The 27,172-nt window shown below is 50.6% G+C and overlaps 1 protein-coding gene across 1 annotated transcript in view; it reads right to left on the bottom strand.

Moving 5' to 3' along the window:
* Positions 1–26,705, bottom strand: part of KIAA0753 (KIAA0753 ortholog) — a 164,617-nt gene extending 137,912 nt beyond the window's left edge. Inside the window, exons 1-6 of the mRNA XM_075335277.1 lie at positions 26,536–26,705; positions 17,428–17,992; positions 17,015–17,121; positions 14,283–14,345; positions 11,880–12,101; positions 11,546–11,753 (exon numbers count right to left, since the gene is read on the bottom strand). Of these exons, the coding sequence (XP_075191392.1) occupies positions 11,546–11,753; positions 11,880–12,101; positions 14,283–14,345; positions 17,015–17,121; positions 17,428–17,992; positions 26,536–26,559 (1,189 nt within the window). The 5' untranslated portion in view covers positions 26,560–26,705. The remainder of the gene's footprint in view (positions 1–11,545; positions 11,754–11,879; positions 12,102–14,282; positions 14,346–17,014; positions 17,122–17,427; positions 17,993–26,535) is intronic.
* Positions 26,706–27,172: the final 467 nt, after the last annotated feature.

Raw genomic sequence — 27,172 nt, 5'->3', positions numbered from 1 at the left:
AATTCCTTTTCTTCTAGCTCTTATTGGGAGACCCAGACGATTGGGGTATAGCTACTGCCCTCTGGAGGCCACACAAAGCACTACATCAAAAGTGCAAGGCCCCTCCCCCTCTGGCTATACCCCCCCCGTGATATCACGGGTTCTCCAGTTTTAGTGCCAAAGCAAGAAGGAGGAAGCCAATAACTGGTTTAAACAAATTAACTCCGAATAACATCGGAGAACTGAAAAACCGTTCAACATGAACAACATGTGTACCCGCAAACAACAAAAAACATCCCGAAGGACAACAGGGCGGGTGCTGGGTCTCCCAATAAGAGCTAGAAGAAAAGGAATTTACGGTAAGTAACAAAATTCCCTTCTTCTTCAGCGCTCTATTGGGAGACCCAGACGATTGGGACGTCCAAAAGCTGTCCCTGGGTGGGTAAAGAAATACCTCATGTTAGAGCTGCAAAACAGCCCTCCCCTACGGGGGTGTCACTGCCGCCTGCAGGACTCTTCTACCTAAGCTGGCATCCGCCGAAGCATAGGTATGCACCTGATAATGCTTGGTGAAAGTGTGCAGACTGGACCAGGTAGCTGCCTGGCACACCTGTTGAGCCGAAGCCTGGTGACGAAATGCCCAGGACGCACCCACGGCTCTGGTTGAGTGGGCTTTTAGCCCTGAAGGAACCGGAAGCCCCGCAGAACGGTAGGCCTCTAGAATTGGTTCTTTGATCCATCGAGCCAGGGTGGCTTTAGAAGCCTGCAACCCCTTGCGCGGACCAGCGACAAGGACAAAAAGTGCATCGGCACGGCGCATGGGCGCCGTGCGGGAAATGTAGATTCTGAGTGCTCTCACCAGATCTAGCAAACGTAAGTCCTTTTCATACCGGTGAACCGGATGAGGACAAAAAGAAGGCAAGGATATATCCTGATTAAGATGAAAAGAGGATACGACCTTAGGGAGAAACTCCGGAATAGGGCGCAGCACTACCTTGTCCTGGTGGAACACCAGGAAGGGAGCCTTGGATGACAGAGCTGCCAGCTCAGACACTCGCCGAAGCGATGTGATCGCAACAAGAAACGCCACTTTCTGTGACAGCCGAGAAAAGGAAACTTCCTTCAGAGGCTCGAAGGGCGGCTTCTGGAGAGCAACTAGTACCCTGTTCAGATCCCATGGATCTAACGGCCGCTTGTACGGGGGCACAATATGACAGACCCCCTGCAGGAACGTGCGCACCTTAGAAAGACGTGCTAGACGCTTCTGAAAAAACACGGATAGTGCCGAAACTTGCCCTTTAAGGGAGCTGAGCGACAAGCCCTTTTCTAACCCCGATTGCAGGAAGGAAAGAAACTTGGGCAATGCAAATGGCCAGGGAGACACTCCCTGAGCAGAGCACCAGGATAAGAAAATCTTCCACGTTCTGTGGTAGATCTTAGCCGAATTCGACTTTCTAGCTTGTCTCATTGTGGCAACGACTCCTTGAGATAATCCTGCAGATGCTAGGATCCAGGACTCAATGGCCACACAGTCAGGTTCAGGGCCGCAGAATTCTGATGGAAAAACGGCCCTTGGGACAGTAAGTCTGGTCGGTCTGGCAGTGACCACGGTCGACCGATCGTGAGATGCCACAGATCCGGATACCACGACCTCCTCGGCCAGTCTGGAGCGACGAGTATGATGCGGCTGCACTCGGATCTGATCTTGCGTAGCACTCTGGGCAAGAGCGCCAGAGGCGGAAACACGTATGGGAGCTGAAACTGCGACCAATCTTGAACCAAGGCGTCTGCCGCCAGAGCTCTTTGATCGCGCGACCTCGCCATGAATGCCGGGACCTTGTTGTTGTGCCGGGATGCCATTAGGTCGACGTCCGGCACTCCCCAGCGGCGACAGATTTCCTGAAACACGTCCGGGTGAAGGGACCATTCCCCTGCGTCCATGCCCTGGCGACTGAGGAAGTCTGCTTCCCAGTTTTCTACGCCTGGGATGTGAACCGCGGATATGGTGGATGCTGTGTCCTCCACCCACATTAGAATGCGCCGGACTTCTTGGAAGGCTTGCCGACTGCGCGTCCCTCCTTGGTGGTTGATGTATGCCACCGCTGTGGAGTTGTCCGATTGGATTCGGATCTGCTTCCCTTCCAGCCACTGTTGGAAGGCCAGTAGAGCAAGATACACTGCTCTGATCTCCAGAACATTGATCTGAAGGGTGGACTCCTGCGGAGTCCACGTCCCCTGAGCCCTGTGGTGGAGAAATACCGCTCCCCACCCTGACAGACTCGCATCTGTCGTGACTACTGCCCAGGATGGGGGCAGGAAGGATCTTCCCTGAGACAATGAGGTGGGAAGGAGCCACCATTGTAGGGAGTCCTTGGCCGTCTGGGAAAGCGAGACTTTCCTGTCCAGTGACGTTGACTTCCCGTCCCATTGGCGGAGAATGTCCCATTGAAGTGGGCGCAGATGAAATTGCGCAAAGGGAACTGCTTCCATGGCTGCCACCATCTTCCCTAGGAAATGCATGAGGCGCCGCAAGGGATGCAACTGGCCCTGCAGAAGAGATTGCACCCCTGTCTGTAGTGACCGCTGCTTGTTCAGCGGAAGCTTCACTATCGCTGCTAGAGTATGAAACTCCATGCCAAGATACGTTAGTGATTGAGTCGGTGATAGGATCGACTTTGGAAAGTTGATGATCCATCCGAAAGACTGTAGGGTCTCCAGCGTAGCATTCAGGCTGTGCTGACATGCCTCTTGAGAGGGAGCTTTGACCAATAAATCGTCTAGGTAAGGGATCACCGAGTGTCCCTGCGAGTGCAAGACTGCTACCACCGCCGCCATGACCTTGGTGAAGACCCGTGGAGCTGTCGCCAGACCAAATGGCAGAGCTACGAACTGAAAATGGTCGTCTCCTATCACAAAACGTAGAAAACGTTGATGTTCTGTAGCAATTGGCACGTGGAGATAAGCATCTTTGATGTCTATTGAGGCAAGGAAGTCTCCTCTGGACATTGAGGCAATGACAGAACGCAGGGTTTCCATCCGGAACTTCCTGGCGTGCACATGATTGTTGAGCCGTTTTAGGTCCAGAACAGGACGGAACGAGCCGTCCTTTTTTGGAACCACAAAGAGATTGGAGTAAAACCCTTGCCCTTGTTCCTGAGGAGGGACTGGGATCACCACTCCTTCCGCTCTTAGGGAGTCCACCGCCTGCAGCAGAGCATCTGCTCGGTCTGGATGTGGGGAGGTTCTGAAGAACCGAGCTGGAGGACGAGAATTGAACTCGATTCTGTACCCGCGAGACAAAATGTCCGTCACCCATCGGTCTTTGACCTGTGACATCCAAATGCCGGAAAAGCGGGAGAGCCTGCCCCCGACCGGCGATGCGGAGGGAGGGGGCTGGAAGTCATGAGGTAGCCGCTTTGGAAGCGGTACCTCCATTTGCTTTCTTGGGGCGTGTGTGAGTCCGCCACGAATCTGAGTTTCTTTGCGTCCTCTGAGTCCCTTTGGACGAGGTAAATGGTGTCTTGCCCGAACCTCGAAAGGACTGAAACCTCTGCTGCCACTTTTTCTGCTGAGGTTTGGTTGTTCTGGGTTGTGGTAAAGAGGAGTCTTTACCCTTGGACTGCTTAATGATATCAGCCAATGGCTCGCCAAACAGTCTCTCTCTAGATAAAGGCAAACTGGTTAAACATTTTTTGGAACCAGCATCTGCTTTCCAGTCCTTTAACCACAAGGCTCTGCGCAAAACTACCGAATTGGCGGACGCCATTGAGGTGCGACTGGTAGATTCTAGGACCGCATTGATAGCGTAAGACGCAAACGCCGACATCTGCGTGGTAAGATGCGCCACTTGCGGCACTGCTGGATGTATGATAGCATCCACTTTTGCTAAGCCAGCTGAAATAGCCTGGAGTGCCCATACGGCTGCGAATGCCGGAGCAAACGACGCGCCGATAGCTTCATAGACAGATTTTAACCAAAGGTCCATCTGTCTGTCATTGGCATCTTTAAGTGAAGCGCCATCCTCCACTGCCACTATGGACCTAGCTGCGAGTTTGGAAATCGGGGGGTCTACCTTTGGACACTGTGTCCAGCGCTTGACCACCTCAGGGGGGAAAGGGAAACGCGTATCTTTAGATCGTTTAGAGAAACGCCTTTCTGGGTGAGCGTCGTGCTTCTGGATTGATTCTCTGAAATCAGAGTGATCCAAGAAAGCACTCAATTTACGCTTGGGATAAAGGAAACGAAACTTCTCCTGCTCTGCCGCTGCCTCTTCTGCTGAAGGGGCTGGGGGAGAAATATCCAACAGCCTATTGATGGCTGAGATAAGGTCGTTTACCATGGCATCCCCATCAGGGGTATCCAGGTTGAGAGGGGTTCCAGGAATGGATTCCTGATCACTCTCATCAGACACATCACAGGGAGACTGATTGCGCTGAGACCCTGAGCAGTGTGATGACGTCGAGGGTCTTTCCCAGCGAGCTCGCTTAGGGTGGCTGGGGCTATCATCTGAGTCATAATCCTCGGCCTGTGAAGCCGGGGACCCCCCTGTGGGCTGGATTAATTCCAAGTGAGGGGGACCTGAGGACAGAGGCCTCGCCGTGCCCAAAGACTGAGCCCCATGCATAGATTGCAAGGTTTCAAGGATTTTTGCCATAGACAGAGACATATTATCAGCAAAAACTGCAAAGTCTGTCCCTGTCACCGGGGCAGAACTTACAAGCGTCTCAGCCTGGGTCACTACCTCTCCTGACTCCGGCTGGCGAAGCAGCACCGGGTCGGAGCATTGCACACAATGGGAGCCTGCTGGTAGATCAGCCCCACATGCAGCACACGCAGTACACACAGCCCTGGCCTTGGCCGCCTTGCGTTTTGAGGATGGCATGTTGCTGCTTCCACAGAGTGATCTGGGAGAGCAGCCAGAAGCGACCTCACAGTGCAAGAAAAACAATATCTATATATCTGTACACAGTACACCGATACACCGTGAGGCACTAGAGGGACCAGCACAGAAAAATCGCTTACCGCCCGCTTAAAAAGCGGGTGTGTGGTCGCCAGATAGCCCCTAGTCCAGGTCTCCCCGAGCCTTGCGTCCTTCCTCCAGCCAGACTGTATGTAATGGCTGCCGGCGTCCTGAGAGGAAGGGGGGCGGGCCCTGGGCGTTCCTGGCTAAGAGCGGGAAGCCTGCTTCCCTCTGTGCCTAGTGTGAGGGCTGGAGCATGTAAATCAGGCTCCAGCCCTCGTCGCTGCTAGCGAACAGCGTCTCTCCCCTACCCTGAATGACAGGGTGGGGGCGGGAACAAATCGGAGCTGCCGGCGTCCTAGGCCCAAAAAGCCGGGGACTCAATTTATAACCGCCGCCGCCGTAAAAGCGCGGACGGCGGATCCCCGGCGCACCACAAGTCACAGCAGCGCCGCCCGGTCCAGAGGGGGTCGGCGCTGCGTTCCCATACACAAAAAATCCCCCAGTAATCTGTAGGGACACTAACTCCAACGTTGCGGTCCCCGGCGCACTACAACACCCAGCCAGCCCGGAGTGTGTGTGCCTGCCGGGGACACAGAGTACCTGTATGATGCAGGGCCTGTCCCTGATCGTACTCCTGCTCCGAATCCATCAGGTTCTAATGGGTCTGTGGATGGAGCCCGGCATCAGAGCTGAGAGGCCGGCAGGATCCCACTTCCACAGAGCCCTACCAGGGGATGTGGAAGGAAAACAGCATGTCAGGCTCCAGCCCTGTACCAGCAATAGGTACCTCAACCTTACAACACCATCCAGGGGTGAGAAGGGAGCATGCTGGGGACACTATATGTGTCCTCTTTTCTTCCATCCGAAATAGTCAGCAGCTACTGCTGACTAAAATCTGTGGAGCTATGCATGGAATGTCTGACCTCCTTCGCACACAAAGCTAAAACTGGAGAACCCGTGATATCACGGGGGGGGTATAGCCAGAGGGGGAGGGGCCTTGCACTTTTGATGTAGTGCTTTGTGTGGCCTCCAGAGGGCAGTAGCTATACCCCAATCGTCTGGGTCTCCCAATAGAGCGCTGAAGAAAAAACCTGAGACGGGTGCCAAACAATCTCGTCTTGGTGAAAAAAAACAAGAAAAAAAAAAATGACCCGCATGAGAGTGCTGACAGAGCAGACCTTCCTCCGGTTGAAGTGACTGTCCTCAACCAAGCCACCTTCCCGGATAGGCGTGAGATTGAGGATCGAACTGAGCTAATTGACGAGACCCTAGAGCCAAGCTGGAGGTCCCATGGTTCTAGCGGGGAACGATCTAGTGGTGCCAGATGGACGACTCCTTGGATGAACGTCCTGACTTGCGGCCGAGCTGCAAGATTTCTCTGGAAAAGAGAGATAGAGCCGACACCTGCCCTTTGAAGGTTGCTGGCGAGAGACCCGCCTGTAAGCCTGAGTGTAGGAAGGCCAGTAACCCTGGGAGTGAGAGATCCAGTGTAGATGAGTTGACGTTGACCTCACACTCTTGAAAGGAGGCCTTTCCGGTGCGGTAGTAGATGTTTGAAGACGGAGGCTTCTGAGTTCTGACCATGGTCTGTAACCCCTGTGGGGTAAAGCCTGCCTGGGCTAGTAGCCATGGTTCCACAGCCATGCAGTCAAATTGAGAACCCCTGAATATTGATGGCAGAGAGGACTTTGCGACAGGGAGGTTCAGACGATCTGGAAGCCACCAAGGGGTGTCTGATGAGCTGCGTGAGTTCTGCGAACAACGCTTGCCTGGGTCAATCCATGGCAATGAGAGTCACTGGGATGCCCTCTGCTCTGAGTTTCTTGAGGACTCTTGTGACTTGATTGTGGAATCGAAAAGCCATCAGGTCCACATTCGGAATATCTCATCTGAGGCAGATCCATTCGAAAGCCTCTCTGTTGAGGGATCATTCGCCTGCCGCCAGACCTTGCTGATATAGTCTGCTGTCCAATTCTCCACGGCGGGGAAAATGATTGCGGACAAAATCTGGAGTGGTGAGGCTATGCCCACTGTAAGATCTTCTTCACCTAGGTCATCGCCATGACGCTCCTTGTTCCGCCCAGGTGATGACCGACTGGATTCTGGATGGCGATTCTTGTATGAAGGGCTGAAAAAAATCTGTAGGGCTTGAAGAAAAAAAACTCTGATCCCTAAACAAAAATTGATAGGCAGACGGCTCTCCTGGGAGGACCACCGACCGTGAGCCGTGTGTTTCGGAACACCGCTCTCCAGTCAGAAGACTGGTCTCGGTGGTGACTGCCTGCCAGTGTACTGGTATGAAAGACATTCCACTGGACCGATGAGGGCCGCTGGTCCACTATAAAAGCGAGCGGCGGGTTCTCCGAGTCAGTTGTATCTTGCAATTCAAGGTGAATAGAGAATTGCCCATCTGTTCGGCCAAGTCAGCATGAAGGAGACGAAGGTGGAAGCGGCAAACGGAACCGCCTCTATTGCCGCCACCATCCGACTGAGGGCTCTCCGGCTTGGAGTGACGGAGGATCTGGAGGTCTCTTTGGAGGGACACACGTCCTTGGATGGTATCAATCTCCATGCCTAAACAGGTAATCCTGCTGGCCAGGGCCAGAGAGGGCATCTTCCGATTGATGAGCTAGCCGAGTCGGGACAGGATATCGATGGTGATCTGAACACTTAGGAGACAGTCGTCAAAAAGAAGAACCCCTGATCAACCAGGCGACCAGATACGGAATCACCAAAAATGAACGTCTGCTATTGCAAGACGCAGGAACATCTGTGCTGTTGGCAAATTAGGTGCGACCTGTAAGTCCGACGATAGACCTGCTGAAAAACTATTATGTACCCTGAGTCCAGCATCTCTCCGACCCAGGCGTCCGAGATCCAAGTCCGCCAGACGTGATTGAGATGAGACAGGCGCCCCCTCCCTCCACCTGGTCTGCGCCCGCGCGCAACGACAAAGTCATCTTGCGGGGTAGCACTGTGATCCGGACGTAGTCGTCGATGGCTGGCGTGGCTGAGAAACGCCAGAAAAAGGCATGCGTTGAGGTACGGAATCTACCAGTTCTTCTGCGGGGACCTGGTTTTCTTGTGCGTGTGGAACCGAAGCTCCCGTGATCTCGTCGATAACCTGATCCAGCCAGTCCCCAAACAAACGACCTCTTGTACAGGGGAGGGCTGTAACTGATATCCTAGAAGCCGCGTCCACATACTAGGCTCTGAGCCAGATCGCCCGACAGATGGTCCCTGTGCTGCTAGCCGCTTTCACTGGGCGGTAAGCTGCTGACACAGATGCGATGAGTATGTACTCACCAGTTAGAGCAAACTGTGTGCCAGGTTGTGAACTCCAGATTGCTCGATCTTGCGCAAAGAACCCGCTGTGGAGGTTATCGGACCCGGACATCATGGATGCTGCCAGCTAGATGGCGGCGAGAGCAGTAGGAGTACCGTGTCTGCCGTCTGAAGAAGAACTGAACGGGCAACTCTCCCGGTGTTTTGATCTGTGGCGTCTCGGAGCGATGACCCGTGCGGGAGAGATAGTACTGGAAGATGACCGCTGGAAAAAAACAGCAGGGCGACCATAGGCGAGCCTGCCTATTCCTTCCTGAGAGCCTCAGGAAGGGGGAAAAAGAAAATCAAACGACTTACCCTTGTTGAATATCTTGACCGGTTGTCTGTGCTTGTATAGAATTTCAGCGACGACTGGATGGTCACCGAATTGCCTGTGTGCCCGCTTAACCTGTTTTAAGGAGACATGCAAGCACTAGGTATCCACAGAGTCCGTCTGGAGCTCTAGCGTATGACTTACCGCTTTGGCCGGACTATCCACCCTACCTCTGACATCAGCCCTCTGATCTGGAATCAGCATCGAGGCTGCATCCGACTCTTCCCCTGAAAAAAGGGTCGGCCGGTCTCGGGGCCGAGGAACACTCGGGGCCTGGAGGTGATGGAGATCTCCGGGAGGGCTTGAGAGGAGGCCCAGCAGGTCCTCTTCTGCGCTCCAGTGGTAGGGTCTGGATCAGACCGACTGTTGTCCAGAGCCAGCTGGACCGGGGGAGCATGGCCGGGCGCAGGAAGCGACTGCAACGCCTGCGCGATGGTCCTAGACGCCCTGGAGAGAGAGTCCACAGACTGGGATAGAGGGTCTGCCCCTCCGGATAAGGGGGCGCAGCGGAGCTCGGGTGCTGGCGGTGACATGGGGTGCAAGCCGAGCGGGGGGCGAAGCTATAAGGTGCTTAGAAAAAAAACACTAGTGACACTAGGGGGGAGACAGGAGAAAATGGGAAAAAAAAAAAAAAAAAAAAAAAATTAAAAAGAGATATCGTCTGTTCCTAAGCAGGAGCACGACTCACCCAGGTCCTGTGTCCCACCCAGGTCCGCAGAGGTCTCAGCACCTGCGGGGGCAGCATTGCTGAAGAAGAAAAGCAGCCCTTCATTTTTTTTTTTTTTTTTTTGCAGTAGGGGGGCTGGCCGGCTTGGGACCGAGCAGGACCTGCAGGGGTCATGCTTGGGAAAAAAAACACACGAGCAACACGGGGAAGCGGAGGCCTGATGGTCTGAGGTAGGCCGAAGCAGGGGACTAGATTAGTGGGCGGCCCGCCAGGAGCGCAGCGCTGAGAAGTCTTACCTGCGTTCTGCCGGTGTCGCTGTGATCCTCGGTCCCATCCTGCCTGCTGGAGAGTTGCCGAACTGCTGAGTGCTCCTGCGCTGTGTAACCACGATCCCCTGTGAACGCTGGGGAGGCTGGTGTTGCTGAGCGCTCCTGCGCTGCAGCTGAGATCCTCTCCCTGGATTCTGCATCGTAGGGGACGCTGGGAGGAATGGGGGCGTGCTGCAGCACTGAGCTGGCTGTCTCCGGGCAGAAGTCGAGGGGGGCGTGGCCGGAAAAACGCAGCGCGCAAACAGGGGGCGGAGCGCACCGGCCCGAGGTAGGCCCGAAGCCGGGAGCTAAATTAGTGAGCGGCCGCCGGGAGCGCAGCGCTGCTGGAGAAGATCCTACCTGCGTCCTGGCGGCGTCGCTCTGATCCACGGCCCCATTCTCTGATGCTGCGGCTGCCGGTGAGTCCAGTCTGCCACTGGGAGACACCAAGGGGGGGGGGGGCAAGCGCTGGGGAGCTTGGGGGAACGCTGCAGAGCGCTCCTGCGCTGCCTGAAGAAATCCACTGCCTGGGCCCAGGGTAGGAGGAAGAACGCTGGGGGAGGCCTGGTGCTGTGAGCGCTCCTGCGCTGCAGCCTGCGATTGACATCGGGTCCTGGTTAGCAGAGATCCCTCGTCGCCTCCACCAGAAGCACCCTTTGGGACGGTACCATAGGGGTCGACGGGGAGTGCGTGCCCTTAAAAATTAACCATGTCGGTCCCCAAGGAGCCCCTGGGGTGGTACCATGGGGCAGGAGGGGGATAGGGCCTGGCGTCTTGAGCCCTCAGACAACCCTGGGGATGGTACCCCGTGGGGGAAGGAGAAGGCGAGGGTTCTCTCTGATGCAGGGACTTTAACCCTGCAGAAGAGACAAAAAACCTAGAAGAGATGAGAAGGCTGAGCGGCGCCGTATAGCACGAAAAAAACGGAAAAAAGCAATAGCCTAGGCTGAGGTTGGCCCACAGAGATATGGGCCCACATCAGCCTCCTACGACACTAAGCAAAAAACTGGCATAGTCCCGCCTCCGGCTCAGGGTGTACACTGCCAGGGAGGAGCTAACTTTTTTTATGTCTACTTAGTGTCAGCCTCCTAGTCACAGCAGCATACACCATGGTCCTGTGTCCCCCAACGAAAGCGATAGAGAAAACACATTTCTTGAGACTGGCCTATCGCTTCACCTCACTTTTCTAATTATTCCCAAAATTACTCCGAAACCTGGTCCCTCGTATCATCTGTTTACACCATCCATGCACTTAATAGTCCTCTGTACCAGCACTTGTACATATTCTGGCTGCTGACTGGTTTATGCAGCGTTATTTGAATCCCCTATTATAATTGATGGCTGGACCATACAACACCAGCACTTTCTACCATTTTCCTTTTGTGCCTCCCTTATTTCCGCCTAGATTGTTAGCTTATGAGCAGGAAATTGCTTTCCAGTACAAGGGTGGAAGCATTCTGAATTAAAAAATACTAAAATCAAGTGAGAAAAATACAGATTACCAGATAAGTGCCCCCATTTAATGAGAGGAGTAAGGTTTACTAAGGGGGAATCTATCTAATATATAAAGCTCAGTGTATGTATGTCCGCTATAGGAATTTGCACCGTCGCATTTACAATCACGGAACTTTGCACAGACACCCCATGTGACCCAGGGCAGGGGGGGAGAAGAGAGAGACAGAGACAGAGACAGAGACACAGTTACTATCCCGGGCAACGCCGGGTGCTACAGCTAGTAACTCATAAATTACAAAGTCTCCCTGTGTTATACCAAGTCATCATACCTAGCAATGTTTGGTGCATATCGTTTAGTAAAGGTTGTTGTGTTTGTAGTTTTTATTTTACAACATATTACGTTCCCGTAGACTGGCGTACACCTCCAGAAATGAGCACTTATAACACCTGCAACAAAGTTTTCTAATTCGAGATTAGAAATCTAATGTGTGAAGCTAAGGAGACTGATCACTCACCAACCACAAGACGTCTATTCACATGTGAGCGACTCTCCTCCCAAGGCTTTATTTCTTTATGGACAGGTTGGGGGTAACGAGCCTCTCTATCAGGTGATGCAGCATTTCTTGAAACCTTTAGGACCGGAGGAGTTTTATTTGCAGCCGCATCCGACAATGGCTTTCTTGCATCTGAAGATATTTTAGCTTCAAGAAGAACATCCAAGTCCTGGGTGAAAGAAAAGGGATGGAAAAATGGAAGCTCAGTGGCCACTTGGCTTTTAAAGAAATAAAAAATACCAGTAGACAGACTATAAAATTATACAGATATCATACAATGGACATCTGCATTTACCTCCACCCGCTGGAGAATAGAGATAATTAGACTGGAGGCAGCGGGATCGCCTCCGGTTTCCAGCTTCGCGGTGCAGAGAGATAACTGGCGGATGATGTGTCCGAGCTCCTTATAGAAGGAGGGAATCTGCTGCTCGCCGCGTTCATTCATCTGTGCAATAAACATCTGCAGGGCGCGGATGGCTCCTCGGTGAACAGCTGCCAGTCGAGACATGGCACGAGTCTGATAGGAGGGAGAAAGACTGTAGGAGGTCTATAATATCAACTATTCTTATATCCCCATCTTAACGCCTTTGCTTCAAATAGGACACTGGCACCATAAATGTACAGCTCACTATCTGTGCCCGCATCATCAGCAGTGGGTGTAAGGCGAATATTACAGCCGATACAAGGCTGCATTGGCCATGATCAGAGAACTCCTATCCTGGAAATACAGCGCTGAAGTCAACTGTTACAACCGCACTCATGCAGTCAGACAGAGGGGGTTACTAATGACCCCAGAAGCATCCCAAAAAGTACCAATGGATTGCAACTGTACCTGTCAGCATAGAAAAAGGACCCATAGGTCCACTATGTGTATATGCCATAGGCAGGGGCTAAAGGCCATACATCACTTATAGGCACAGTACACCGCTATACAATGTGTTACAGTAGGGATTAAACAATCACCATTCATCTTTTGTGCCTCCCCTATTTCCTCATAGACTGTAAAGGCCCCGTCACACTAAGCAACATCGCTAGCAACATCGCTGCTAACGAACAACTTTTGTGACGTTGCTAGCGATGTTGCTGTGTGTGACATCCAGCAACAACCTGGCCCCTGCTGTGAGGTCGTTGGTTGTTGCTGAATGTCCTGGGCCATTTTTTAGTTGTTGCTGTCCCGCTGTGAACCACAGATCGCTGTGTGTGACAGCGAGAGAGCAACAACTGAATGTGCAGGCAGCAGAAGTCGGCTTCTGCAGAGGCTGGTAACCAATGTAAACATCGGGTAACCAAGAAGCCCTGTCCTTGGTTACCCGATATTTACCTTCGATACCAGCCTCCTCCACTCTCACTGTCAGTGCCGGCTCCTGCTCTGTGCACATGTAGCTGCAGCACACATCGGGTTAATTAACCCGATGTGTGCTGTAACTAGGAGAGCAAGGAGCCAGCGCTAAGCATTGTGCGCTGCTCCCTGCTCTGTGCACATTTAGCTGCAGCACACATCGGGTTAATTAACCCGATGTGTGCTGTAACTAGGAGAGCAAGGAGCCAGCGCTAAGCATTGTGCGCTGCTCCCTGCTCTGTGCACATTTAGCTGCAGCACACATCGGGTTAATTAACCCGATGTGTGCTGTAACTAGGAGAGCAAGGAGCCAGCGCTAAGCATTGTGCGCTGCTCCCTGCTCTGTGCACATTTAGCTGCAGCACACATCGGGTTAATTAACCCGATGTGTGCTGTAACTAGGAGAGCAAGGAGCCAGCGCTCAGTGTGCGCTGCTCCCTGCTCTCTGCACGTGTAGCTCCGTGCGGTGGTAACCAAGGTAAATATCGGGTTGGTTACCCGATATTTACCTTAGTTACCAAGCGCAGCATCTTCCACGCTGCGCTGGGGGCTGGTCACTGGTTGCTGGTGAGCTCACCAGCAACTTGTGTAGCGACGCTCCAGCGATCCCTGCCAGGTCAGGTTGCTGGTGGGATCGCTGGAGCGTCGCAGTGTGACATCTCACCAGCAACCTCCTAGCAACTTACCAGCGATCCCTATCGTTGTTGGGATCGCTGGTAAGTTGCTTAGTGTGACTGGACCTTTAGCTTACGAGCAAGGCCCTCACTCCTCCTGGTATCTTAATTTTGTTATTTTGTATTGTCGCATATTGTCTATACATGTCCCCTCTTTAATTGTAAAGCGCTGCGGAATATGTTGGCGCTATAGAAATAAAACATAATAAATAATATTATTATTATTTATTATTAGAAGGTCAAATGCCCTAAAGGCAAGTTACACCTCTCAATGAGGTTACACAAAAATAATTAAAGAAAAAATAAATAAATAAAATCTATGCATTTGATATCGTTATACACATACCAACATAGAAAATATAGTAAAGTCATTTATACCACAAAAAAAAAAAAATAAAAAAAAATCAATGTTTGAGCGAGGTGCAGTTCTTTCCAATTCCCTCCTCAAGCAAAACAAAATGCAAGCTTTTTAATATATGTTAGCTCTACCTCAAACTAAAGCTATAAATTTCATATTGTGACGGAAAAATAAAAGAAAAAACTCATTAGTACACAGAAAATAAGCGTGACCTCGATAGGTTAAAGGAAAACTTTACAAACAGAAGTGGTACAATGCTCATTTGTGTGGGCCCCAATCCTAAAGCTTGACCACCCCAGCGTACATGTCAGTCTCCGCTCTACTTACCTTCTTTGCGTGTTTAATTTTCTGGGGGCTCAGCTTCTCTAAATCCTCTTGAATTTCTTTCACCTATTAAAACATGAAAGTTACAGTATCGCCATCAAGATGAAAAAAAAAAAAAAAAAAAAAAAAAAAAAAAAACAAACACACCAGGACCTGCACATTTTTAGAATTAAATGATATACAGTTGTGCTCAAAAGTTTTCATACCCCGGCAGTTTTTTTTGCTTTCTTGGCCTTTTTTTCAGAGAATATGAATGATAACACAACAATCTGTCTCCACTCATTGTTAGTGGTTGGATGAAGCCATTTATTGTCAAACTACTGGGTTTAATCTTTTTAAATCATAAAATCACAACCAAAAACATCCAACTGACCCTGATCAAGAGTTCACATACCCCAGTTCTTAATACTGTGTATTGCCCCCTGTAACATCAATGACAGCTTGAAGTCTTTTGTGGTAGTTGTGGATGAGGCGCTTTATTTTCTGAGATGGTAAAGCTGGCCATTCTTCTTGGCAAAAGCCTCCAGTTCCTGTAAATCCTGGGCTTTCTTCCATTAACTGCGCACTTCAGTTCTCCCAGAGTGGCTCAATGATATTGAGTTCAGGAGACTGAGATGGCCACTCCAGAACCTTCACTTTGTTCTGCTGTAGCCAATGACAGGTAGACTTTGCCTTATGTTTTAGATCGTTGTCATATTGGAACGTCCAGGTACGTCCCATGCGCAGCTTCCGGGCTGATGAGTGCAACTTTGCCTCCAGTATTTGATGATAACGTGCTGCATCTTTCCTTCAACTTTGGCCAAGTTTCCTGTGCCTTTGTAGCGCACACATCCCCACATCAGCGATCCACCTCCGTGCTTTACAGTAGGAATGGTGTTCTTTTCATCATAGGCCTTTTTGACACCTCTCCAAATGTAACACTTATGGCCAAAAAGGTCGATTTTGGTCTCATCACTTCAAATTACCTTGTTCCAGACGTTTGGAGGCTTGTCTCTGTGCTGTTTGGTGTATTGTAGTTGAGATACTTTGTGGCATTTGCGCAGTAATTGATTTCTTCTGGCAACTCAACTATGCAGTCCATTTTTCTTCAAGTGCCTCCTTATTGTGCATCTTTAAAACAGCCACACCGCTAGTTTTCAGTGAGTCCTGTATTTCAGCTCATGTTATTTGTGGGTTTTTCTTTGCATCCCAAACAATTTTCCTGGTAATTATTGCCGAAATTTTTGTTGGTCTACCAGATCGTGGTTTGGTTTTTACAGAACCCCTGATTTTCCATTTATTAAATCACAGTTTGAACACTGCTGACTGGCATTATCAATTCCTTGGATATCTGTATCCCTTTACTGTTTTATACAGTTCAACTATCTTTTCCCATAGATCCATTGACAATTCTTTTGCTTTCCCCATGGCTCACAAACGTCAGTGGCTGGATGAAAGATGCAAGAGTGTCTGGATCCCAGAAACTAGCTCAGCTTTTATGCACAAACACGGATTACAAGCAAACAGGTCACAGGAGAGAATGTTACCTTTATTAGCCATTCAAACCCATTTGTGTCAACTTCTGTGCATGTTATCAGGCCAAAATCACCAGGGTATGTGAACTTTTGATCAGGATCAATTGGATGTTTTTGGTTGTCATTAGGATTTAAAAAGAGAAAAAACACAGTAGTTAAACAATAAATGGTTTCAACCAACCACTAACCATGGGGGGGGGGAGAATTTGTGTTATCATTCATATTCTCTGAAAATAAGGCCAAGAAAGCAAAAAAATCTGCCAGGGTATGTAAACTTTTGAGCACAACTGTACATACAGGATGCATCAGCACACTGAAATTAATTAACACATGAACTCAACTATTGCTGTAAATATTGAAAATGCAAGTTTACATTTCAGGTGCAAATTCCATTCACGTTCTAGATCAGTGTGATACAGTTAAAGGGAATCTGTCTCCAGGTTTTGCTCTGTCATCTGAGAGCAGCATAATGTATTGACAGCGATGTGTCACTTACTGAGCTGTTTTCTGTCATTTTGATAAAATCAATGTTTTCTCTGCTGCAGATCTAGCAGTTATACAGAGCTCATGATTATGCTGGACTACCTGCAGCACGCCAAGTAGTCCTCCAATGATAAAAATCACTGTTTAATCAGCAGTAGATTATCAAAACTACACTAAGCAGCTCAGTAACTGACACGTGGCTGGAATCAGGGTCTTAGCAGCATAAAGTAGAGACAATTAAAGTAGGCAGCAAAAAACTGGTGATAGACTACCTTTAACGGATTCTTCGGGCTTAGGATAATGATTGATGCAGGCTCCGACAATCCCAGGATGAGTGGTTTTCAGTTCCAGTGTAAGCTGCAAATCAAACATGCACGTATCCAAACAATACCGCTCCATAGACTGCAGCTCAGATCCTATTCACTTCACTAGAAGCTGAGCTGCAGCATCCAAAAGCAGCCACTGCAAAGTGAATGGAGCGGAGCTGCTCGGTTACAGTCATTGTTTACATCCGGCCATCACAAATGCTAAAAACAGCTTTTGTTGAGAGAGCCAGAAGTTGGATCCCTACCGATCTGATACTATATCGGTATAGTATAATGTTATGAATGGACAACCCCTGTAATATTACCAAAACTGACGAAAACCACCTGAACGTATTGCACAGAGTCATGATTGCTCATGGTTATTACCATCCTCCGCTGAACACTTCTCAGCTCCACCTGTAGATGCCATTACCTGCTGCTGTAAGACGTAGAGCATCCGGGCCGAGCGAGCGGCTCGCTCCTGCTGACGTATGCGGCCTCGGACTTCTTCTAATGGATCTAACAAGTCTCTGTGGCGTTCTGGAAGAGGTCAGAAAATAACAGAAAACATAAAGGTCATGTATCATAAATAAATACTTTTAACTATTCAGGTCTCATGCAGAATTTGGAGCAGTTTATTTGCATTTTATTTATACACATAATATGCATCCATTAAAAAAAAAACAAAAAAAAAAAAAACAGAGCATCCATCCTTCTCTACACTGAGATGACCCAGTGAAGAGGATCTCTTCACATATGGAGCAGCTGGAAGGTGGAAGTATTTTAGGCAGCTGCTTTATATGCGCCATTTTTGTATAATCCAGCAAAACATTAATCTGTGCTGACCTTTCTTAGCAAGTTCTTCAATTTTCTGCATGTAAGAGTGCAGGTCTTTCTGGAGCCGCTTCACCTCGTGCTCGCTGGGGTCCATTCCTTTTATAGGGCCTTCTCCAGGTCCAGGATCCTGGGTCGGTGGAGAGTCTGAGACGCCCGTGTCCATCTTGCTTCGATCTGGGGTGTACACATACACTCTGGCCCCAGATCTGGTCACTTCAGGATGTAGTGAGCTGTTCCCCTCCGCCTCTCTGCTCGCCCTCTTCCTCTGACCCATGTCAGTGCTGTCTGACAACCCATTGGATTTGGGATGTGTCTGCTCTTTAGACACCACCTTGTGTCGTAAATGCTTCCGCTTGACATCCCGCTTTGCAAGCTGGACAGCGAGGTTCAACCGTTCCTCAGAGACGACACTCAGCACAGGAGAACGGGAATTCTGGAGCAGGTTTACAGCCGCTAAGTGGTCGGTGTATCTGTTCTGGGGTGTGGAAAGCTTCTCTATTACGATGGGGGAGGGGTTTGTGTACTGGGCGGCTAAATTAGTCGGGTTTGTGAGGACATCCAAATTAAACCGAAGCTGTGGGAAAATCAGAAGAAAAGTAATGTTTTAGAATTGTCCTCTATTTCAATTTTATAAGGAAAAGCGAGAGGACTTCCAACATGGCGGCCACAGGAAGCGATGTCCGACCCAGCCCTTACTCCATTACAGAAATTGATCTTATCAAAACAAGAAAAGGTCAATGTACACGACCAATTTACACATCCCACCGGATTTAAGGGGAATCTGTTACAAGCCATTGTTTCACAGGACCGACAAACATGGCTGCTCAGTGCATCCCAAAGAGATGACTTGAGGGGCGTTTACACACGTGACCGATCAATCCAGATACAATGGGATCTTTAGGAACCCTGTTATCTGTGGGGTGCTCCTGTGATCATACACTTATCAGCTACACTGTGGAAAGGTGATAATGGTTTGTGCCACAAGTCCTTAAAGAAGGTGTGTGTGTGTGTGTGTGTGTGTGTGTGTGTGTGTGTGTGTGTGTGTGTGTGTGTGTGTGTGTGTGTGTGTGTGTGTGTGTGTGTGTGTGTGTGTGTGTGTGTGTGTGTGTACCCTCACCTATCATTGTCTTCTCTGGGATCCAACTCTGTTCTGCTCCTCTTCTCGGTGACATCACCAATCTTCAGACTCTCTGGGTCACTCTGCACTCTCCAGGACCCAGATGCCAAGAAATCACTTTTATAATGTAAGTCTATGGAACCTCAGAACGAGATTTCATAGACTTACAGTGTAAAAGCAATGTGTGGCTCAGACACAGATGACAGAGTGATCCACAGAGACTGAAGAGCGGTGACGTCACTGAGAAGAGGAGCAGAACGCAGATAGGTGATTATATTAACACACATGGAAATATTTTTAATGCAAGTATTTTTTAACCATTAGTTAAGTAAGGACCATGTAACATCGAGAGTTTGTTTTCATCATATTTCCTTTTTGGTAGCATCCTAACTCGGACGCTCCTCCCTCCTCAAAGCATCACAAGACAGCATAGATTACACGTGCCACAGAAACCCCACGAGACCAATAGGGTAAGTATTTTGGAGTGACTAATTGAAGGTTAAAGAATCTGCCAGTACAAAACTAACATACCACTTCTGACAGCAGCTATAGTGGTACGCTGGAGGCAAATTGCTTTTTAAACCCATGCAGAAGTCTACTTGGAATTGCAGCTGCAGGGAGAAAAAAAAAAGGGAATTTTGTTTACTTACCGTAAATTCCTTTTCTTCTAGCTCCTATTGGGAGACCCAGACAATTGACATTGGGGTGTATAGCTTCTGCCTCCGAAGGCCACACAAAGTATTACACTTTTAAAAAAGTGTAACCCCTCCCCTCTGCCTATACACCCTTCCGTGGACCACGGGCTCCTCAGTTTTGGTGCAAAAGCAGGAAGGAGAAAACTTATAAATTGGTCTAAGGTAAATTCAATCCGAAGGATGTTCGGAGAACTGAAGACCATGAACCAAAAGAACAAATCAACATCAACAACATGTGTACACAAAAGAACAACCAGCCCGAAGGGTACAGGGGCGGGTGCTGGGTCTCCCAATAGGAGCTAGAAGAAAAGGAATTTACGGTAAGTAAACAAAATTCCCTTTTTCTTTGTCGCTCCATTGGGAGACCCAGACAATTGGGACGTCCAAGAGCAGTCCCTGGGTTGGTAAAAGAATACCTCAATAAAGAGCCGAAAACGGCCCCCTCTTACAGGTGGGCAACCGCCGCCTGGAGGACTCTCCTACCTAGACTGGCATCTGCCGAAGCATAGGTATGCACTTGATAGTGCTTCGTGAAAGTGTGCAGACTAGACCACGTAGCTGCCTGACACACCTGCTGAGCCGTCGCCCGGTGCCGCAAAGCCCAGGACGCACCTACGGCTCTGGTAGAATGGGCTTTCAACCCTGAAGGAAGTGGAAGCCCAGAAGTACGGTAGGCCTCGAGAATCGGTTCCTTGATCCACCGAGCCAAGGTTGACTTGGTGGCCTGAGAGCCCTTACGCTGGCCAGCGACAAGGACAAAGAGCGCGTCTGAACGGCGCAGGGGCGTCGTGCGAGACACGTAGAACCGGAGTGCTCTCACTAGATCCAAAGAGTGCAAATCTTTTTCACACTGGTGAATTGGATTAGGGCAAAAAGGAAGGTAAGGAGATATCCTGATTTAGATGAAAAGGGGATACCACCTTAGGGAGAAATTCCGGGACAGGACGCAGAACCACCTTATCCTGGTGGAAAACCAGGAAGGGGGCTTTGCATGACAGCGCTGCAAGCTCAGACACTCTCCGAAGTGATGTAACTGCCACCAGGAAGGCCACCTTCTGAGAAAGACGGGAGAGAGAGACATCCCGCAGCGGCTCAAAAGGCGGCTTTTGAAGAGCCGTCAGAACCCTGTTAAGATCCCAAGGTTCCAACGGACGTTTGTAAGGTGGGACCATGTGGCAAACCCCCTGCAGGAACGTGCGGAAGCCTGGATAGACGCTTTTGAAAAAACACGGAGAGCGCCGACACTTGGCCCTTGAGAGAGCAGAGGGACAAACCCTTGTCCATTCCAGATTGTAGGAATGAAAGAAATGTGGGTAAAGCAAACGGCCAAGGAGGAAAACTGTTATCAGAGCACCAGGATAAGAAGATTTGCCAAGACCTGTAATAGATCTTGGCGGACGTTGGCTTCCTGGCTTGTCTCATGGTGGCAATGACATCCTGAGATAACCCTGAAGACGCTAGGAGCCAGGACTCAATGGCCACACAGTCAGGTTGAGGGCCACAGAATTCAGATGGAAAAACGGCCCTTGTGACAGCAAGTCTGGGCGGTCTGGAAGTGCCCACGGTTGACCCACCGTGAGATACCACAGATCCGGATACCACGACCGCCTCGGCCAGTCTGGAGTGACGAGAATGGCGCAACAGCAGTCAGACCGGATCTTGCGTAGTACTCTGGGCAGCATTGCCAGAGGGGGGGAACACATATGGCAGTCGAAACTGCGACCAATCCTGGACCAGAGCGTCCGCTGCCAGAGCTCTGTGATCCTGAGACCGTGCCATGAAGGCCGGGACCTTGTTGTTGTGTCGTGACGCCATGAGATCGACGTCCGGTGTTCCCCAGCGGCGACAGATCTCTCGAAACACGTCTGGGTAAAGAGACCATTCCCCCGCGTCCATGCCCTGACGACTGAGAAAATCTGCTTCCCAGTTTTCCACGCCCGGGATATGAACTGCGGAGATGGTGGAGCCTGTGACTTCCACCCACTGCAGAATCCGCCCGACTTCCTGGAAGGCTTGACGACTGCGAGTGCCGCCTTGGTGGTTGATGTAGGCGACGGCAGTGGCGTTCTCCGACTGGATTCGGATCTGCCTGCCCTCCAGCCACCGATGGAAAGCCAATAGGGCTAGATATACTGCCCTTATCTCCAGAATATTGATCTGAAGGGACGATTCTATTGGAGTCCAGGTTCCTTGAGCCCTGTGGTGGAGAAAAACCGCTCCCCAACCTGACAGGCTCGCGTCCGTGGTGACCACGGCCCAGGTTGGGGGGGGGAGGAAGGATTTTCCCCGAGACAGAGATGTGGGTAGGAGCCACCACTGAAGTGATGTTTTGGTTGCAAGGGAAAGGGAGATGTTCTTGTCGAGGGAAGTCGAACTCTTGTCCCATTTGCGAAGAATGTCCCATTGGAGTGGCCGTAGATGGAATTGCGCGAACGGCACTGCCTCCATAGCTGCAACCATCTTCCCCAGGAAGTGCATGAGGCGCCTTAAGGGGTGTGACTGACTCCGAAGAAGTGACTGCACCCCCGCCTGCAGAGAAAGCTGTTTGTCCCGCGGTAGCTTGACTAACGCTGGCTGGGTATGAAATTCCATCCCGAGGTAAGTCAGTGATTGGGTCGGCGTCAACTTGGATTTCGGGAAATTGATGATCCACCCGAACTGCTGGAGAGTCGCCAGAGTGACGGTAAGACTTTGTTGACACGACACCCGAGAAGGAGCCCTGACTAGGAGATCGTCCAAGTATGGGATCACCGAGTGGCCCTGAGAGTGCAGGACCGCCACTACTGATGCCACGACTTTGGTGAAAACCCGTGGGGCTGTCGCCAGACCGAAGGGCAATGCGACGAACTGGAGGTGTTCGTCCCCAATGGCGAAACGCAGGAAACGTTGATGTTCGGGTGCGATCGGCACATGGAGATAAGCATCCTTGATGTCGATCGATGCTAGGAAGTCTCCTTGTGACATCGAGGCGATGACCGAGCGGAGAGATTCCATCCGAAACAGTCTGGTTTTCACATGTCTGTTGAGCAGCTTGAGGTCCAGAACGGGACGGAATGACCCGTCCTTTTTTGACACTATGAACAAGTTGGAGTAAAATCCGCGACCACGTTCCTAAAGGGGAACGGGAATCACAACTCCTTCTGTCTTCAGAGCGTCCACTGCCTGAAAAAGTGCGTCAGCCTGTGCGGGGGGTGGGGAGGTTCTGAAAAAACGAGCCGTAGTTCGAGAGCTGAACTCTATCCTGTAACCATGAGACAGAATGTCTCTCACCCATCGGTCCTGAACGTGTGGCCACCAGGCGTCGCCAAAGCGGGAGAGCCTGCCACCGACCGAGGATGTGGCTAGATGAGGTCGAGAGTCATGAGGAGGCCGTCTTGGAGGCAGTGCCTCCTGCGGCCTTTTGGGGGCGTGACTTGGACCGCCACGCATAGGAGTTCCTCTGGCCTTTCTCCGGCCGGTTGGACAAAGAGGATTGGGGCTTGGCGGAGGGACGAAAGGACCGAAACCTCGATTGGATCTTTCTCTGCTGAGGTCTCTTAGGTTTGGACTGGGGTAAGGAGGAGTCCTTTCCCGAGGATTCCTTAATAATCTCATCCAACCGTTCGCCAAACAAACGTTCGCCAGAAAAAGGCAAACCAGTTAAGAACCTTTTGGAAGCAGAGTCTGCTTTCAATTCGCGCAGCCACATGGCCCTGCGGACTGCCACGGAGTTAGCGGATGCTACAGCCGTACGGCTAGCGGAGTCCAGGACGGCGTTCATGGCGTAGGACGAAAATGCTGATGCCTGAGAGGTCAAGGAAGAAACATGTGGAGCAGAATTCCGCGTGACGGCATTAATCTCAGTCAGACATGCCAAGATTGCTTGGAGAGCCCACACAGCCGCAAAGGCCGGGGCAAAAGACGCGCCCGTGGCCTCATAAATAGACTTCACCAAGAGCTCTGTCTGTCAGTGGCATCCTTCAGGGATGAGCCATCGGCAACAGACACAACGGACCTAGCAGCCAATCTAGAGACTGGAGGATCCACCTTGGGAGAGTGTGCCCAGCCCTTAACGACTTCAGGTGGAAAGGGATAACGCGTGTCAGTGTGCCGTTTAGCAAAGCGCTTGTCCGGGACCGCTCTGGGCTTCTGGACAGCGTCCCTGAAGTTAGAGTGATCAAAAAACGTATTGCGCGTACGTTTGGGGAATCGAAATTGGTGTTTCTCCTGCTGAGAAGCCGACTCCTCTACAGGTGGAGGCGGGGGAGAGAGATCCAACACCTGGTTGATGGACGAGATAAGATCATTTACTAAGGCGTCCCCCTCAGGGGTTTCAAGGTTAAGGGCGAAGTCAGGGTCAGAGCCCTGAGCTCCCACGTCCGCCTCGTCTTCCTGAGAGTCCTCAAACTGGGATCCAGAGCAGCGTGAGGAGGCCGGGGAAGAGTCCCAGCGAGGCCGCTTAGCAGGTCTGGGGCTGCGATCCGGACAGGAGTCCTCCGCCTGGGACCTAGGGGCTATCCTGGGAGCGCGCTGCGGCGCGGACCGAGAAGGGCCTGGAGGAGACAAATTAACAGGGACCGGGGCCTGTGAAGAGCCCGGTCTGGACTGTAATGCCTCAAGCAGCTTAGATGACCATTTGTCCATAGACTGTGCAATGGATTGAGAAAGTGACAGAGTTTCTCAGCGAAAGAGGCCAACACCGGTGACTCTGTCCCTGCAGCCTGCTCAGGGGGAGCAGGGGGATCTACCTGAGCCGAGGGGCCCACAATTACCCTAGGCTCCGGCTGAGCAAGCGTGGCAGGAGTCGAGCATTGATCACAGTGAGGGTAGGTGGATCCCGCAGGCAACATAGCCCCACAAGAGGTACAGGCCGCGAAAAAAATTCTGTGCCTTAGTAGCTTTGCTCCTTGTGGACGACATGCTGTTGTCTCTTAGGAGAGTGACCACTGAGGGTATATGGGAAAAGGGTATACCGCCTTTCCAGAGGATAGAGATAGAGATAGAGATAGAGATAGAGATAGAGATAGAGATAGAGATAGAGATAGAGATAGAGATAGAGATAGAGATAGAGATAGAGATAGAGATATATATATATATCCATCCCGGCACCTTAGGGGGACCAGCACCGGGTGACCGGTGTGGCTTACCAACCGCTCACGAGCGGAGTGTGTCCTCCAGATTCCCTGTCGTGGATCCCCCGGAGCTGCAGAGCCTTGCTGCTGAATAGCATCCACCAGCAGAATGCTAAAAATGGCTGCCGGAGCTCTCGGGGGGGTGGGGGGGTGGGGGGGGGTTGTGGAGTCGGGGGCGGCGCTAGCAGAGAGCGGGAATCTGGAGTCCCCAAGTGGTCAATGAGGGGGGAGGGAGACATGCAGGATGCTCCAGCCCTCTGTCGGTAATCCCGCCCTTACCCCTGACAGGCAGGCTTGGGGGCGGGATTTTTCGGACTAGGCCGCGGCGAAGCCGGGGGCTAAATTTAAGGCCGCGCCCGACAAGCAGGCACGGTCGGCGCGGAAGTCCGCCGAAAAGATAACGGACGGAACCACCGCGGCTTCCAGGGAGCAGGTGCGACCCCTGTACAGTCCCCACATGAGGATACAGAGTACCTTCAAGTTGCAGGGCCCGGTCCCTGGGGATGAAGAAGCTCCGGTCCGGCAGGTTCCACCAGGGGCTGCGGAGGGAGCACGGTCCCAGCACATGGATGACCGCATAGGATCCCACTTCTCCCAGAGCCGCATAAGGGATGGTGAAGGAGACGGCATGTGGCTCCAGCCTCCGTACCCGCAATGAGTACCTCAACCTTAACAACACCGCCGACATAGTGGGGTGAGAAGGGAACATGCCAGGGACCCCATCGGGGACCTCTTTTCTTCCATCCAACATAGCTATGTATGAGAATGCATGAGTGGATGTGTGCCTCCTTCCACACAAAGCATAAAACTGAGGAGCCCGTGGTCCACGGGAGGGTGTATAGGCAGAGGGGAGGGGTTACACTTTTTTAAAAGTGTAATACTTTGTGTGGCCTCCGGAGGCAGAAGCTATGCACCCAATTGTCTGGGTCTCCCAATGGAGCGACAAAGAAAATAAGGTTATATTCTCCCTGCAGGTGCTCACTCCTCCTCATCAGGGGGGTGCAGGAATGGAGACAGTCACTGCTCACTACACAATGAGCGCACTGTACTCACTCCCGGCTCATTGACAGACATCCTGCCCCGCAGTGTGTATATAGTGCAGGCTGTCAGCAGAGAGCGAATACAGCTCTTTCCCCGATTTATGAGCTCTAAGGTTATTAAAAGGTTTTTATGCCAGAATCCTGAAAAAAAAAAACCTTAAGTTACAAAACTTTGGTGCAACACAGGGTGCTATATAAATGTTGCCACTTTTGCAGTTTTTCATTCAAGTTTTGGCAAACTAACAAAGTGTATATAGCTGAAGCGGGACAACAGGTTCAGGATCAGTTGTAGAGCATCACACATCAGATATTCTTACCCCGGTCAGGGACTGGAGTAGGCTTATAAGAAACACCACTTGTAAAATGTGCCCGTTTTAGTAAGTGATATGAGTCTTTTGGCTCCGCCTTCAATTAAAGCGGTGTGTACAACGCAAGCATTAATTACTCGGGGGCTATATGCTCACATCCCCCAGCACAGCCTTGGAAGTGAGTTGTTATAGGAATAGAACTTCCTTTTCTCCCTGCAGCCGCACTTACAGACACATTGTGAAAAGGGAATCTGTCAGCAGTTTTTGGCTTTGTAATTTAAAGACAGCATGCTGCAAGGATTAACAGATTTCAGTGATGCCTCCTTTCTCACACTGTGTGCCCTTGTTTACCTGCAATGTTTATTTTAGCGTCAGGAGATTATCATTGCTAGGTTAGACACTGTGGTTAGCAGCTCAGTGTCTAGAGACATTGTATGTAGAGAGCCTGGTGTAGGTGTGGTCACCTCTCAGCTCTGCTGCATTAAATATAAAATCTCTGATTGTGTAAGAATGGCTTCACCCAGCAATTAAGTGATACATAGTTGGATTCAGGAATTCTTTCCCTATATCATGCTGCTTTCAGATGCGGTAGAAAAAAACCTGCTGACAGATTCCATTTAAAAAAAAAGGTGTTGACTATCTTTGGAAAAAATATATATATATTTATATTACAGACACACGTATTTTGAGCCAAAATCTCCAGGATGATAAATGAGCTGAGAGGAGTTCAGACCTAAAAAAGGTGCACACTTTCCTATCAGACTCTCAGGAGCTCACCGACAGCTGCTCGGGGGCAGAGGCGGCCATGTCTTCCTGCCATTGCCCCTTCCCTCACACTCCGCTCACCTGAGTCCCCCGGTGAGGCTCCATGATGCGGAGGTCACTCTCCCCGCCGCTCCCCCACTCCGGACCTTCCCATCTCTCTTCCTCCTGAATCTCACGTAAAACTCTCGTTTCTGACTTTCATTTCCTTTCTACACATCAGTTGAAAGCGGCGCCATGACAACTGCTGACCAACTACGGGTCCCCACCCGGGCCAAACCGGCTCGTGGCGGGAGGATCGCGAACATACGCGGGAGCTTTTCAATAAAGCTTTATGTGGAGTTTGAATACATTTATAATAAAAAAAAAGTGACGTCGTGCTGCTCGATTGAACAGAATGTGACGTTTGTAGCGTCCATTTATAGAAATGTGTATTTTATTTACAGCGCTACTTGCCCATAGATACCACAATAAAGATGGCCGCCGGTGCGTCACTGGCATAGTAAATATTTGTATATTGCTGCTCGGCCGATGTCGTGTGGTAAAAATATAAGCACTAAAGTTTCCTGAATAGTTTTATTGATATACAAGTCTTGCCCTTACATACAACACTAAAGATGGCCGCCAGCGCTTCACCGTTATAAGTTTTACTGACTCCAATAGACCTAAATTATATTATTATTATTATATGGTAGAGATTGTTTATGTAGACTGGTTTCCT

This window comes from Anomaloglossus baeobatrachus, chromosome 2 (assembly GCF_048569485.1).
Source record: "Anomaloglossus baeobatrachus isolate aAnoBae1 chromosome 2, aAnoBae1.hap1, whole genome shotgun sequence".
Taxonomy (NCBI): domain Eukaryota; kingdom Metazoa; phylum Chordata; class Amphibia; order Anura; family Aromobatidae; genus Anomaloglossus; species Anomaloglossus baeobatrachus.
Note: the sequence above shows the minus strand (reverse complement) of the source record. Positions and strands in the feature narration are given on the sequence as shown.